General features: G+C 33.6%; 2 protein-coding genes across 5 annotated transcripts in view; one reads left to right on the plus strand and one right to left on the minus strand.

The window, feature by feature from the left end:
* The window catches only part of Rlig1 (RNA 5'-phosphate and 3'-OH ligase 1), a 66,217-nt gene that overhangs the window by 16,996 nt on the left and 32,647 nt on the right, over positions 1-16,574 (plus strand). The gene's annotated exons all lie outside the window — the stretch shown is intronic.
* The window catches only part of Cep290 (centrosomal protein 290), an 84,260-nt gene that overhangs the window by 4,301 nt on the left and 63,385 nt on the right, over positions 1-16,574 (minus strand). For 2 of the 4 annotated variants that reach the window (XM_013066571.3, XM_021246533.2), the window contains 9 exons: positions 14,578-14,701; positions 10,138-10,272; positions 9,110-9,187; positions 7,863-8,027; positions 7,185-7,307; positions 5,629-5,801; positions 2,477-2,618; positions 1,274-1,347; positions 630-724 (listed from right to left, as the gene is read on the minus strand). In XM_013066571.3, coding sequence (XP_012922025.2) covers positions 630-724; positions 1,274-1,347; positions 2,477-2,618; positions 5,629-5,801; positions 7,185-7,307; positions 7,863-8,027; positions 9,110-9,187; positions 10,138-10,272; positions 14,578-14,701 — 1,109 coding nt within the window. The remainder of the gene's footprint in view (positions 1-629; positions 725-1,273; positions 1,348-2,476; positions 2,619-5,628; positions 5,802-7,184; positions 7,308-7,862; positions 8,028-9,109; positions 9,188-10,137; positions 10,273-14,577; positions 14,702-16,574) is intronic. The other 2 variants (XR_002390147.2, XM_087192573.1) reach the window with 2 other exon arrangements.

Raw genomic sequence — 16,574 nt, forward strand, 5'->3', positions numbered from 1 at the left:
CACTACTGAATGGGAATGGAAGGACAGAATTTCTACTTTGCAATAGGAAAAAAGAATTTGTACAATGCCTACTTGTTTTTAATTTTTAAGAACAACAAAGTAACAATTAGTAATATTTAAAAGAATTAGCTCAGTGTTTTTGCCACCTGATGCGCAAGTGCAAGGACCCGAGTTTGATCCCTGGTACCAAAAAGAAAAAGAAAAAGAAAATGTTTACAGGGATTGACAGGGCCTATATGTACAAACCAGAAGTAACAGACCTAGTATTCATTTCTTAGCACTCTACTGTGATTAAATCTGTAACATCTGGTGGAACATGAGAAAAGTGCATACTTGCTACTCAACAATATAAACGGACCGGAATGGGAATATTTTTGCATTTTATTTTTTTTTGGTACCGGAGATCGAACTCGGGTCCTTGCGCTTGTGCAGCAGGCGGCGAAACCACTGAGCTAAATCCCCGGCCTTGAATGGGAATATTTTTATAGCATGGGGAGACAACAACTCTTAAAGGTTCCTATCAGGGATTTGGTTTTACAAGGAGACAATTATTAGAAATCTGAACAGAAAAGGTAAATTCTAATTAAAAAACATGGGGTAGCTAACAAGTCTTAAAAAAAATACATTACCAGGAATGGTGCTTTCAGCTCCACTTTGGTCCTTGTTTACTTCTAACTGATGCATTAATTCCACTTTTTCTTTATCCAGTTGACTATAGGCTAATCTGGAACACAGTGACGTATTTTTTAAAAAGCCAACAGACATCACTTCACAAAATGCATGAGCATTTCTTAAAAAGTAGTGATGTACAATTCTCAGAATATTAATATTTATGAAGGTAAGCATTTATTCACTTTCTTTCTCAAACATTTTCAAACAGCATGGGATCAAAAGCCACCAACATCTACCCTGATGTTTATTTCAAGAGTAGTTTTCTTACAAGAAGGGCCCAATGAAAGTGAGCTACAGAGACTCTTCAAAGTAAAGAATTGTCTTTTAGTATCTGCCTCTGGAAAATGATGGTTTAATCCAACTGTGCCATTAGTAAAGTTTAAATTACCAGTGCGAAACATTAGGATTGGGTATATATCCTGTTTCAGTATCTAGTATGTAACAGAGAAACTGGCATTAGAAGGATGAAATAAGGACCTAACTTTTTAAGCAGCAAAGGTGAAAGTGTCTAGTCTTCAGCTATAGAAAACCTAGTTATATAAAAGACAATTTTAAAAAAGAAAGAAAAAAAATAAAGTAGTCACATGAACACAGAATGTACCTAAGAAGCTGCAGCTCCCGTTTAAGGCCTTCCTTTGTCTCAGCATCTTCAGGGACATGCTTGAGAATCTCAATCTTTGGGCACAATGAAGTTAGAAGATAAAAGTTTAGGGTAGAAATATGAGGTTTTATAATGATACAGATTTTTAATGAGTTAAAATAATAAAAATGATTTTCAAGAGCACATAAAATCGTTTCTATGTTCTATTCACTATTCATTTATTCAACAATCACTTATTAACTACTGCATGGTAGTCACTGTCCTAAGTCCTGAGGACATAGCAATCAACAGAACAGCCAGAGTTCCTTTTTCCATAGTCTACATTTTCAGTAAAGGAAAATGAGGATGTGACACAAGGCTAAGATGGATACACTCACTGTATATCAGTGCAAGATGGGAGAAAGGCCGATCACAAATGACCCAGGGTGAGGACAGTGATGGAAGGTGAGGGTTAGGGACAGTCTCTCACCAAGATCCCTCACTGAGGCAAAGACACGAAGTGTGGAAGTGGACTGTGAGAATACTGGGTGAGCAGTACTCTAAACAAAATCAAATGCAAAGCTCTGTTCAAAAGACAAAAAAAAAAATCAGTTACTGTGGCAAAAACACTGATAGAAGGAGAAAATGGTAGAAGATAAAGACGAGAGAAAAATCTAAGTGTCAGATTAAACCGATAGGTTTACAGGCTAGGAACAGACTTTACTATGAAGTTTTATTCTAAGGCGATGAAGAACCACTGGAAGATTGAGGCAGGGACTGGTATTTTGCTTTACACTTGAAAAAGATTACTGACAACCGTGTGGAAAACAGACCAAAGATATGGAGAACTTTGTAAAATGATGGCAAGAGCAGGTGTCAAGAGACCAGGAGACCAGTTAGGAAATTACCGAAACTGTTTGAGTAGGAGATGACAGTTTGCAGAAGAATGGCAGTGATGGAGATGCTGAGAGGCAGTCAGATTTGGGATATATTTTGAAAATACAGCTGGTATGATTTAGTGATCAAAGTGATGTGGGGAATGACAGGAAGAATGAAGTCAGTGATTCATAATTTCTGGCTCAAATAAATGGGTGAAATGATGGTGCCATTCAGTTAGATGAGACTTCTTGGGGAGAAAGTAAGATTTTTTTTTTACTTAATACAAAGATTCTCTTGAGATATAACACATTATTTTATCATATAAAGAAAAATTATGTGACATGCCTGTTGTTCAAGGTCTTCAGTGTATTTCTTAACTTTTTGTTCTCTCTCTGTTGCTTCTCTTACAAGCTGTTTAAGGTCAGTAATGGTTTGATTCTTTTTGGCAATGTCAGTTTCCAATTCTTTCAGCTTAGTTTCATACATTCTAAAAGTATAAAGGAAAAAAAAGTACAGACATAGTATGTAATTTCTCATTAATTTAAGTCAGTTCAAATTATTACACTAAAAAGCAAGAATATCTTACTAGAGTCTCTTCTAGTCAAACCATTTTCCTTTTTAGCTACATAGTAATTTAGCACTAAAAGGTGATAACAGGGATAAGTATCTCTATTTAACAAATATGCTAATTAAAAGAGAATATCTAGGTGTTTCCCAAAATTATGAATAAGGATGGAGTCTGACGACTGTAAAGTTTAGTGTAAAAGTCACAAAACAAAAAAATACAGTCAAATTCATCAGAATATCAAATTTGTATTAGTAGAAATCATTAGGAATACAAAGATGGCAGAAAACTTTCTCATGCATAGACACAGAAAACTTTTTTCATATATACACACAGATGAGGTATCCATCTAGGAAAAAACAAAACACAAAACATTGTAGCAGAAGTAAAAATTTGACCAAAAGCATGGGTGAGAAAAACAGTGGATGCATGATGTGGGAAAAATGAAGCATGTGAAAATCTCAAAAGTTAAAAAAAATCCATATGACAAAGTAAATTTTCAGAAAATTGAGCCAAATACTTCTGTAGCGATATCATACCTAAACAAAGATAATGCTTGTAATATTCAAATTGTCCAGAACAAGGGAAAGGGGGGAGAGTGCCTTTCTGTTAAGTTAAAAGGGCTAGTAGTACTTATTCTTTGGTAACAAAATTTGGTAGAAACAGTTTAAGCAAGAAAAATTATGATTACCTAAATATACTCAAATAACTTTTTAATAGACCATAGAAGGCAATGTTCTTAACTTGAAAAGACTGTCTGCCAAGGATAAAGGTAAAATACAAGATGCTCATTCCTTCACTCCATCCACTTCGCTGTTCAAGCCATCCAAGCAGAGAGGCCTTCTCCAGTGATGCCTCCACATCACCCGGGTCTGTCCCAAGGACAGCATAAGGTGTGACGCAGGGTATATGTTATTAAGTTTGTTGAGCAGAGAATAGCTACTACAAGTGTTTCAGCATGAGGAAGACCACCTGTGTCATGGATCCCAAGAGACAGCTCTAAAGTGCTTCACTGAACTGAATGTATAATCTCAGTTTAAGACTATGGCAATTTTTTTTTTTTTTTTGGCCCAGGGCAGGGAGTAGATTCAGGGAACCTAGAAGTAAAGAATCAGAATGACCTTTTTCTCTGTCAAGAAACTTCTATTTTGACTTTTTTTTCCTTGAGAAAAGCATTCTCTATGCACAGTTGCACTGGCAGTTCTCAGATTAACAAAACATAAATGATCTAAACTGTAAAATCATCTCCAATTATGATTAATATCTTCATCTTTCTTCTCAACTGTTTATAAGTCTCATTAACCTCTTTTGTAGCTTCAGAGAACCTTTTTAGGAGAGGAATCATCATCTCCACAGATTCAAATATCTTGAGCCATAGAAGATATAAAATTTAGTCAAAGTCACAGTAAGAATTAGTTTTTTCTAAGCCATGGAAGTTACCCAGCTCTCCAAAGGAACCCAGGCAAGACAGGCCTTTTTGACATAACACCCAGCATGAAGGACAGATCCTCACAGTAGCAAGTACTAGGTAAATATCTGCTGAGCAAATACATCTCAAAGTAATTCAATATTCTTTCTGAAAACATATGTGACTGAAGAAGAAAATAAAGGATGAACCAAAACATTCCCTGATAGCGTTGGTAGCTGTAAGCCACTGCTGGTATCTGAGAAGACAAAAGGATTGATTGGTTTTCCCTCCATACTAATATACTTGTTATTTTCACACTGACACTAAATTTTGGGCATAATTTAATTATTTTCAGGATGTAGATGGGAAAAATGAGGGCTAAAGGGGAGAAGGGTAGATTCTGACTCCTCTAGGTATAGTGTCTCCATAGGAACCAAGGACTCCTCCAGGACCATATAGCTGTCTAGGCTGCCCCTACTACACCTGCTCAATCTTTCTTTTCTCCTTAGACTCAGCTGAGGGCTAGTACAATACGGCCAGTCCACCACAGTGTGACCTTTTAGTCTCACAGTGCTAGTAAGACTCCCATCCTACTGTAGTGATGGTGGATACCATCTTGCCTCCAATCAAGGTCATTCCAAATAGCAGGTAGGGCAGACGTAGTCCTCAAAGACGTCGGAGAGGAGACTAGACATGCAGAACTTTATGAAGATGGTTATGATGTAGATGAATCTGCCTTTTGAAACAAGAGGAGGAGATATGCTCATGGCAAAGAATACTGCTTTACACAGGACAACTTTGGTGGGAAAGGAAATGGCAGGATCCAACTGGTCACTTGCCTCAAGACCCTGAATCAGCAATGAGAACGACTCCAGAGCCTTTTGCCAACACATCACCATCATGATAAACCAACCATGGTGATATGAATCATGGAGATTCAAGGACACATGAATATTTACCTGTAAAATCCCACAACCACAAACATTAGCTTCACAGGCAAAATCCCATATATTTTCAGGAAACGTTCACAGTATGGGAGAAGAAAACAGGCTAGACTAAAACTGCTGAATTCATCTACTGGGGATATGTGAAGAGAAAGCGCCCAGGTTAAAAGTCCGAAGCTACTGCAACTCAGCACAGATTGTGACAAGACAGATCACTTGTTCCCAGCTCATACCTGAAGTACAAATAAAGAAGCCGAGGCTGCAGCTGGAGAAAAACAGCACCTGGGGGAACCTGGGCAGCATCAGCCAGGCTCATGACTGACGGCAGCTTCACGACATTCGCCTGGCTCTGAGGCCTGAGCCTACTCCATCTGCTCTGTTCTATGCCCTGCCACCCCGCCCCAACTAGTGAAACACAGTAAGAAAAGGCTCTTTGGCAATGCTAGGACAGAATATTAGCACTGTGTTAAAGTAAACAACCAAACTAGGTTGTTAAAAATAATATTCTTTGAAATCAGGGAGGTAAGGATCAGAACTAATTAAGCTTGGTACAAGTTTTAAACATTGCATTTGTTCCTACCTTGTAACAACGATTGATTTCCAGCTCTTTCTGTCAGCACCTTCAAGCTGGGGACCTTTACATTCTGCTAACTGTAATCTTTTACCAGTATCTTCTAGTTGAACTGTCATCTTCTCATTTAGTATCTCTAAATTATTCTTGGCTATCCGCAGTTTCTCTGCAGCTTCGGTTTCCTAACGTTAAAAGCTAATTAGTATATTATGACAAAACAATACTGTTCTCAAAGATGCAATGTAATTCAAAATTCCAAGTTGGAAAACAGAAAATATAGAGTTCTAAATGCTGATTAAAACTGCAATAAAAATCCATACACAATTTGATGATAATAATTACTAAGAAAGATCATGTAAATGAGGCCAGAGAAATATATTTATAAGTATTTACTCTAGCGATTACTTTTAAATTTGTCATTTTGTTCTCCATAATATTTTTAGAACAATGGGATAGTTGGTATCTTTGTACACATTTAATAAATAATGTGTTTTGATTCCCTAATTTATTTTTTTTTGTATATCCTTTTATTAGTACATTTTAGGTTTTCAATATAATGACATTCATCATTGGAGAGATGCACCTTTACGTACTCTCTTGGTTCTTATTTTTCCCCCTTCCCCTGCCCTCCCTCCAGCCCCTCCATCCCTCCCCATTTACAAAGATTTTGTTTCCATATTTTCATTTTCTCATATTAATTCCATTCCCTTCCTTCCTTTCCCCTACCCCTCCCACTTCCCCTTCCCCTCTGCCCCTTTTCTTCCTATTTCACATTATCTACTACACCTTTTAGTCCTTATTTACACTTTCAGTTTCTCACACTAGAGAAACTATTTGGTATTTACACATGTGTGTCTTGTTTATTTCACTTAAGAGTATTGCCTCAATATGCATCCATTTAGCAATAAACTTGACTCCCTAATTTAAAAGAACTGGCTATAAGCATAAATCATGTGTAAGTGACAGGTAATTTCCACTATTATACATTCATTTTTAAGCATAGATACTATCATGGTGGCATTGTAATACATGCAGTTTCTCTTCTAATTAGTTTATAATACATTAATTTCAATTTATTCAGTGGAACATCCCTATAAATAACAATGCCTACTTGTCTGGAGCAAGGAATGTATTTTGCCATTTAAATAAAAAGGAAAGGTGTGTTCTAAATCACATGAGTAAACATTAACTGGTTTAAGCCTCACAGAAGCTCTGTGATATAAATATGTGTACTATTCCCAATTTTATATATGAAGGAATTGAGAAATAGAGAGAAGTAGCTTGTCCTAATTCCCATGACCACTAAGTAATAGAGCTAGGACCTTAATTCAGCGTGAGCAGCTTCTACATTATACCACCTCTGAATGTATTTATTTTCATATTCTTAATATCCCTCATAGTGAAAGGATATAACGACAAATATAAAAACACAATACCTAAATTCCTTAACTAACTATCTACTTTGCATAGACACTGTCATTAAGGATCTATGTTGAGTTTTGCCCAGATGTCCTACTTAATTATAAGAAAAATGAATAGTTTTTCATTAGTCATGAAAGTCACACCTTTTTAAGTTCTTTACGAAGCCTTTCATTTTCAGCAACAACTTTTTCTGTGCCTTTAGTCTTAGACTCATACTGCATGCTCAACTGATGTCCAAGGTGAACTTTAAGTTTTTCTAATTCGGCCTAGTAATTAAAAAACAAACAAACAAACAAACAAAAAAACCAAAATAAAAACACCAATCATCAAAAAAAGGAAATCAAATGAAACATCATCTTCCAAACTCATAAAATTTGCTTCAAAATAGCTTCAGTGACCCTATTTGACATGATTAGAATTGAACTCTTCCTTTGAATACTGGCCATCTAAACAGAATTTACTGACATTGGCTATTCATTAGAATGAGGTGATGACTCTACAACACAAAAGTCAAAAATGACCAACACAACACCCCTCTTAGGGACAACCTAATCAAATCAATCTCAGGGAGGGGATCTTGGGCATGTATATGTTTAAGACCAGACACAAGTAATATCTGCAGCACCAAAGCGAGACTCAATGGTCTTGAAACAAGGACGATTAAGTGGAGCCACTCTATGAATGTCCTTATATTCCTCTCCAATAAATTTTTTCTTTTAGTATAAAATATGTACACCATCCATTAAAGCATTTTATATACTGAATTTTAAGTTTATCTAAAGTTAGTAAAAGTTAAAATATTAAAATATTTTTTAAATTACCTTTAATTTCTCATTTTCCTGTTCAATGTTAGCCATTTTTTCACTGGTCAGTATTCCCGATGCTCTTTTCAACTGTTCATTTTCTCTCTGAACCTTTTCAACTACTTTTTTCATTAAGCCAATGGTTTTTTCTAGTTCTGGGATTGTCTTTCCACTTCTACCAGACTACAAAGAACATGTCAAATTTTCCTTTAGTCAAATATTTTAGAGAATATAATATGAAATACCAACAACAACAGGCCCACAATTATACTCATTATTAATAATTCCTAAGAACTGATTCCGAATTTTGTGTTAACTCAATATATCCTTCAAAGTGTCTTGTTAAATAGGAATTATAATTTTCACTTTACATACATGAAAACCAAGACTTAGAAAATCTGATATTCCTAAAATCATGTGGTAAATAGGCAATGGCTTAAATAGTTTAGCTTTGATATCTGTCTGATCCACATGAATAAATCTAAATAGTCCAATCAGTTAATGTTCTCTCAAATATACCAGGAGTTTTCTTTAGATAAAATTAAAATCACAAAAGAAATGGTTTGTGTCTTTAATGAGCTCATGAATAATTAAATTTTAACTGTAGGATTATATACATAATTTTCTTCAAGAATAGCCATTGTTTGGAAATTCAGTTTTTATCTCATATAAGCAGGAGACATATCTGAAATAAAAAACATTAAGATACTTATAGAGATGGGTCACCAGTTAATAAGCATAATTGCTTATAATTTCAAATCAAAAGCTTTAATAATTGAGTAAATCAACGTGCTTAATTTTTTCACAGTTGAATTAGTATTATTAATCAGAAAAGGTCAAACTGACACACACACTTTATTTTTTTACATATTTTATATTTAAGCTGACATTAAACTGTATTTATATTAAATTATGTATAGTATACAATGTAAATATCAGAATAAATTAAAATTTCCAAAGAAACAATTATCCTCATATTTTCAAGTGTGATAATTGTTAACGAAATTAAACCAAATTTCCTTCCACCTCAGGATATTAAATTTGCTATTTCTACTGTCTGGAGTTCTTTTTCTAGTATTTGTATGCACATGCAGTGTCATCTGGAACACAGGTTGCTGTCAGCAAGATATTTTCCAATAATACTCTTAAAATTTTCACTGAATCCATCATATATTTAAATTATTACCAGAAGGAGTTTTTGCATTATGATTGCTTTTCATTAACATGAAATCAATTAGCTTTGGCCCTTGAAGCAACATACTCACCCCTCTAAGTTTCCGTTCAACCTCTGCTTTTTCTTTCTTAAGAAATTCACACATTTCCTTCAAATCTCTTACTTGATTCTGACAGATAAAAGAAAATACATAGCAATCTGACATAGTTACACCCATTCAAAAGGACAGGCAAACAATTCATGTGAACTAACAATCTCTTTACTAGTATAGCAAACTGAACTGGATCTTTATACTAACAAAGACTATGAACTAAGACACGTATTTTGTATATCAACTTTCAAGAAAAAGTTCCACATTATTGCCTTAGTATACAATAGAACTCTAATTTTTAACTATTTTTCATTTTACTCAAGTAGATCCTTATTCATGTGGTATGAAGTAAAAGAGAACCGAACAAAGACTAAGACTAGCTAAGGCAAAGACTCCTATAACAGGAAAACATATAGAAAACCAAAGAGTAAAAACATGAACACCAGAAAAAGTAAAATTTCTAAAAGAAACAATTACTCTCATATTTTCAAGTATGACAATTGTTAATGAAATAAACCAAGTATTCTTCCACCTCAGGACATTCAAACTTGCTATTCTTATTGTCTGGAATTCTTTTTCTAGTATTTGTATGTCTCATTTCCTTACCTCTCCCCCTAGCTCTCTGTTCATATTCACCTTTTTAAAAGAGACCTCTCTTACTACCCTATTTTAAATTGTACTTTTCCCTCTACTCTTTACCAATCATGTTTCACTTCTTAGCATTTAACATCAACTGACATACTACATATTGTCTTGTTTACCTGTTTATTGTCAGTCTTCCCCACTGGAACATAAGTTTTACAAATAAATACATTTTGATTGCTATATCCCAACACTTAGAAGTGCTGGATATAAAGTAGGCCCTCAACAAATATTTGTTATATGAGAAAGTATATACGATATACCACTACTATGGTATTTTATGAATATTTATTTTATAAGCTAATATAAGCAAGCATAATAATTATGTGGGAGGGGACAGGTTCAGGCCTTCAGTATCTTAATACAATATAGACTATTACACTTACCCTTAGCCTTGGCAAATCTTTATTTGCTTGTTCAAGCTGAAATTTCAGTTCAATATTTTCAGATGACAACTTCAAGTTTGCCCTTTGTAGCTCTTGTTCTTTTTGATAATGATCACCTGACTCTATTCCAGAAGTCTTCAGAAAAATGAAATTTGGAGTATTTTTAAAGTTTAATAAATAAAAGCCACAAAATACATACTGAATAAGAAAATACTATGTCAAAAGAGGAATTTCTTTTCAAAGTAATACAAAAAAATTGGAGTTCTAGAGAAAACTAAATAAGCTAGAACATAAAACTATCAGTAAGAAAAGTAATGTAGTTTGATTGAAACAGAAAACAGAGTCAAGTAAGACGTAAACATCCATAATAATAATGCCTTCACATATATACTCTCAAAATGATTAAGCTAGTCTATGCTGGTTTTGTTAGTTCAAAATAAAAGTTATCTTGTTTTGTGGTTGAATTATGTTCCTTGACTTTTCTAATCATATAGGTTAAAGTTATAATTTCCAGTACCTCAGAATGTGACCTCATGTCAAAATAAGGTCACTAAAGTAGACACAATCCAGTACGATTAGGATCTTTATAAAAGGGAAAGTTTGGGAATTTGAACACAGAGACATGCTTGGCAGAAAGATAATGTGGAGAGACATGGAGAAAATGGACACTGTAAGCCAAGACTGGGGACAGATCCTTCACTGAAAGACTTCAGAAGAAACCAACTCTGTCAACACCTTGATTTTGGATACTTAGCCTCCAGAACTGTGAGACCAGAAATTTTTGGTGTCTCAGCCACCGAATCTATAGTACAGTTGTCCCTCAGTAACCACAGGGTATTGGTTCCAGGACAGCCCCTCCCTCCCCATTACAGATAGCAAAATTTGTAGATGCTCAAGCCCTTTAGGTAAAATGTTATGATATTTGCATATAACGTATGCACATTCTTCTAAATACTTTAAATCATCTCTAGAATACCTGTAGTACCTAATGCAATGTAAATGCTATTCAAATATTATTTTAATGTATTATTTAGGGGACGACAGGAAGAAGGAAGTCTATACATAATCAATACAGACACAGCTTTTTTCTTCCAAATATTTCTGAGCCCTGGTTGGTTGAATCTTCACATGCAGAACACTTGAATACGGAGGGCCAACTGTATTGTTATTGCAGGCTGAACAAATATTGCAAAAACAAGTGCCTCCATTCCTTTCTCCTTCAGAAATCATTTCCTCATTTCTTGAACTAAAGTAACCACTCCTCTGAAATGCACTGCACTGCATTTCTCTTGGTATGAATCTACTTTGGGTTCTTTATGTTCATTTTCTAAAATTTATTTATTTATTTATTTATTTTTATGTTCATTTTTACTTCTTATTCTGAACTATAAAACTTTTTTGAATGAGAAATATGTGCGTATTTTTTCTCCAGATTGAGCAGAATACCACCTACTTCATATGACACATGTGAAATAATTTTGTGACAATACTCAGCATAGATTCAGTTTCTTTTTTCCAATTTTTCTCTGTCTAGGCTCCATGGGCTACGAAGTCAGTAACACCAGACATTATAATTATTAAAATATTATATAAATAATATACCTATGATACACACTTCTGAAATATTTTTTAACTATAAGAATTCACACTATTTTATATTGTTTTTTAAAGTAAAGACAGACATATTTTCTCTTTTTTTTTGGTACTGGGGTTCGAACTCAGGACCTTGCAGTTGCAAGGCAGGCAATGGAACCACTGAGCTAAATGCTCAGCCAGAAATACATATTTTCTTAGGTAAGATGTGGTAAAAGCAAATAAATCACAAAATAGGCCTTAGAAAAGTAAAGACATTGTAGGGAGACATTTGATTTTGAGAATGCATATGAAGCTGGCAGAAAGAGTGCATGTTTCCACCTGATTTTTTGTCTAAAGAATGAGTACGTATATGTAGAGGCAAGAAAACGACACTTTTGTTGATGTTCATAACCCACAGTAATACATTCCCACTTAATGAATTCTGATCTTCCCACTGCTAGTTTATGCGAGAACATCTTACCACTTACAAGGCTGTCAGATTTTGCATGTAGTAAGTGAAGAAACTAGACAGGATAACTTTTAAGACCTCTCCAGACATGGAAATCTTTAATTTTCTGTCTCTAAGCTTTTCTCTTCTATCTGTGGTAGCTATTTGATTTAATGAATGATAATCCTCTATGAGTACCACTGACTGATCAATTTGAAAATATAAGAAGTATCAGAGAAGATAGTTATTCTGAGATTTTACATGAGGATATACTTTAACACTTCTCACCAAAATATGAATGTAATTATTATATAAGTGAATGAATGTGTATCAATTTTTCCTTCTATTCTCAGAAAATGAAAGTATTTGTAGTTCAGACTGTCCAAAATCTGTAAAATAAATTCTAACATTCTATAAACATAAACAGAATTCCTATATAATTAACTTCATAGGAATTCCAAAGTGTTTTACTGGAGTGTAATCCCATTAAAAAGCCCAAATTTCTTGAAATTAAATTTTTAGGGCATAGGAATCGGAGATAACACATACTGGAAGCCCCAAGTTCTCTTATTAATTATGAAGTAAACAACAAAAAAAAGCATTGTGAACTTGGATAAAGAAATAATAAATAAATCACTTTCATCAATTTTCTCTTAAAATACAGATGTATAATTTCAGATGCTATCTGGATGACTTATGTGAATGGAGTATCTGAGGTGGACAAGATAAAGAAAAACTGCAATTTGATTTGAACTGGAAACAAACTTGTCTTACTCTACACCTCAGTATAAATGCACTCAAAGTAGTATGTATCTGATGTTCAGACCTGCTAGACGTGGATTTAAATGCTAATTCTAAGTCTCACCATCATTAGAGATGTACTTATAATAGAAAAAACATTTTGCAAAGTATTGTGAGAAATACACTTAGGCACAGAGCCTAAAACAACATAGATGGCAAAATAATAATAATAATAAAGCTCTCTTTCTCATTATTAAAAAAGGACTTGTTACAATACATGGTATAAGGACCACCAAACAAACTTGCTATATATAAAATAGCAACTAAATACAACAGGTTCAATTAGAAATTTCTAAGAAAAAATAAACATCTTTAACATGGATTATTTTTGCTATTTCATTATCTAATATGATGGTTTATAAAGTGTACACCAACGGTAAAAAAAAAATGAGTTCTAAACTGAATGAGGAAATGCATCACTACCAATTTTGGCAATAATTAATTAAAAATTAGAGCTTTAAAAAGAAGTCTATTAATAGTTTATAATTTCTAAATATCCTATATATTTTGGTATATTATATATATGTCTTACTTGCTATAAGAAATCCCAGCTAACAAAGAAATAAATAACTGCTGTGTATCCAAACCAAGGACATTTTATTTTTTGGCTGGACTGATACCCCAGATTCATAATTTGTCTGCGCCTCCTCCTCAGCACTGAGGCTGCACAGGCAACTGTGGCATAATCATGATTTTCCACAGCAGTCTGGGATCCATACAGTTGTGATTCACACCTTCAAGCTATGTGCCCCTTCCCTTTTTTGTTCTTACCTATCTTATTCTCTTCACTTTCACATTCCTGTTTATAATTTTCACAACATTCTTGATTAACGTACTCAACTTTAGGGTTTGATGCATTTTCAAAATTGGAGTTAATATCTGCAATATTACCATAGGTTGATCTAAATGAATTTGGTTTATTGTTTAATCTTGCTTCAGCTTCACTGAATTTAGTAGGATCTATATCCTCTGCTTTGTACTTTTGCTTATTGTAATACCACAAAATACTACAATGATGTAATTGTCACTGGCATCTATTTTCTTCCTATTTTCTATTTGGAGTATTTGGTTTTGGAATTTATTTTTTGGTTCCTGAATAAAGTGTCCTTTTTATGGAAAATATTATGTTTTTTATATATTTTAATACTAATAACAAAGGAAGCAAGCACAACAGATTCTGCTGATGTAGAAAAAAAAGAAGTGTAAAAAGGAAAAATATATCCGTATCTGAAATATTTATCTATAGCAAGTACTTAAAACAAGAGCCAAATAATTCTATGTTAATCATTAATGAGTCTTTATTAACTAGAGACATATCACACATATCAATAAAAATAGTGTGGCAACACATTTCCCCCTCTATTATTATCACAGCAAAATGTGTAATAATTATTATAATTTCTAGATATCACTTGTAATGAAGTTTTATGCAAACTTTAAGAAAGTTTTATTATGTTAAGATTAAAGAAGTTACTACCCAACATTACGTAGTACAAAAAAAAGTCAAATTTGCTATGTCAATGTTAATGAAAAGATTTTAATGTTTTGGCCAGATAAAGGAACCAATTTATTTCACTTTTATGCATATAAAATAGGGGGAAAAGATGTACACTTACTGGACGCCTAGAATATTCATCCTTTGAAAATTCCTTTTCTAAAGCATTAAGTTTTTCTTGAAGGTATCTATTTTGTAAACGTAAATCTTCTACAACAGAATCTCGAGGAAGAGCCTGATGATTCCTATGAACAACCACAGATTCTTTACCATACAAATCTCAACTTTTTCCTGTTTACTATATTAAAATATAAGAAAGCAATGAAAAATGCAATGTGTTTATGAACAGTTAATATTTTTCAAAACTTCTAAAATCTACATATAAATAACAAAAGTTTAAACTTACCTCCATGGCCTTCAAAGCTCTCCATAATCTTGCTCAAGTATATCTATCAAACCTAAATGTCCAGAAGACTTTTTTATATAGGGTGATAAATCTACTTTTAACCATTCATGGAACATTCATTTTCTTCTACATCTCTACTGGGATATGCCCTATGTCCTACATCCATATATACTTAATTTTCATTTCTGTATCTGATTCACAAAATTCAGATATCAAATTTCTTAAATTTGGAGAGGTTAAGTATCTGCTATAAAGTCTTCTCCAATTACTTCAAACCTTGTAGATTCACATTAGGAAAAAAAAGGAAAAAAGAATTTTTTAAAGCATTGAAAGTAAAAAAGTTGAAGTTTTCAAAAGTAAAATGATCAATTCTCATGAAGATATGGAGGCTATTAAAAATTAGTTTTGTTTTGAATCTATGTTTAAATTTAAGAAAAAACAGAAAGGGGAAACTTATTTTTGGACCAAGCTGTAACTTTAAACAGATGTCAAGACATAGAAATCTTTGATCATTTTTTTCTACCCTATCAAGGGAGATTCTGAAGGACAAACAAATAAAAATAAAACAAAACAAAAAAACAAAAAACAAGAACTAGTAACTTAGACAGAAAGAGATTTGTGGGTTAGAAGCTCATAAGACCACTATTTTTTTAAAGGTGCTGAAGATGAAACCTAGCCTCTGACTCCAAAATCATAGCATTGTTTGAAGGCTGGGGCATGAGACAACCCAGAAAAGAAAACATAACGAGGTATCTTCATACTCTGAGTCTTAGAAGTTCCCTCTCTCCTTACTTGAATTACAAGACTTCCAGGTTTCAAATAATATGTTCAGCCCAGATAATAACAGAAGTAAAGAAAAGGTAAATTCACTGCTGGTTGGCTGATACTTAAATTCTAGTATTCTACCCAAATCTGCCTTACACTACTTAATTTTCAAAGTTCTCAAACAGTTGCACCTTAGATTTGTGAGATACAGTTGAGTGTGTTTACGCCACTGTATGTAGAACTACCACTCACCCTATCACAGCCACCATACCATTTCTTTCAGGAAGCTTTTGAGATTTGTTTTTCTTTGTAATTTCTTTTGAAACTATGTTTTCTGATATACTCATAGTCATACAAAATAAAATAGAATCATATCCTAAAAACTAAAACTATTTACAATTTTCGGTTTTAGTTACTTCTTCCAAGATTAACTTAGGTTATACATAGTTTGTTATTTTCTCACCCAAGTGTGTCAAATGATCTGTAATCATGTGAATACTCATTGTCAAGGTCTGGTATCTGCCTGTAATATTTAGATAGGCTACATATCTTTCATAAATTTATCACACATTTTTCTATTTAAAAATTATGAGGGAAATCTTCTCCAGTTGATACAACTGTAATACCAATGGGATGGGACAATAGTTTTTTTTTCCTACATCTTTCTTTTTTCCCATTGCTGCCTGGAATTATAGTGTGGATCTAGAATGTCCTCCCAAACCTCCTATGTTGAAGGTTTGGTCCCGAGCTTGGTGTCTGAGACCCTGGCCCCATCATCCCTCTCTCTGCTTCCTGGCCACCATGAAGTGAGCTTCCTCCTGTGCCATATGCTCTGGCTACCATGATGTTCCAGCAACTAAGTAATCATGGACTGAAACCTATGAAACCATGGGCCAAAATAAATCTTTCCTTAAGTTTATTTTCTCAAGGATTTTGTCAGAGTGACA

The sequence above is a fragment of the Heterocephalus glaber genome, unplaced genomic scaffold, assembly GCF_053883595.1.
Source record: "Heterocephalus glaber isolate CG9 unplaced genomic scaffold, H.glaber_assembly_v1.0 deba00001572, whole genome shotgun sequence".
Classification (NCBI taxonomy): domain Eukaryota; kingdom Metazoa; phylum Chordata; class Mammalia; order Rodentia; family Bathyergidae; genus Heterocephalus; species Heterocephalus glaber.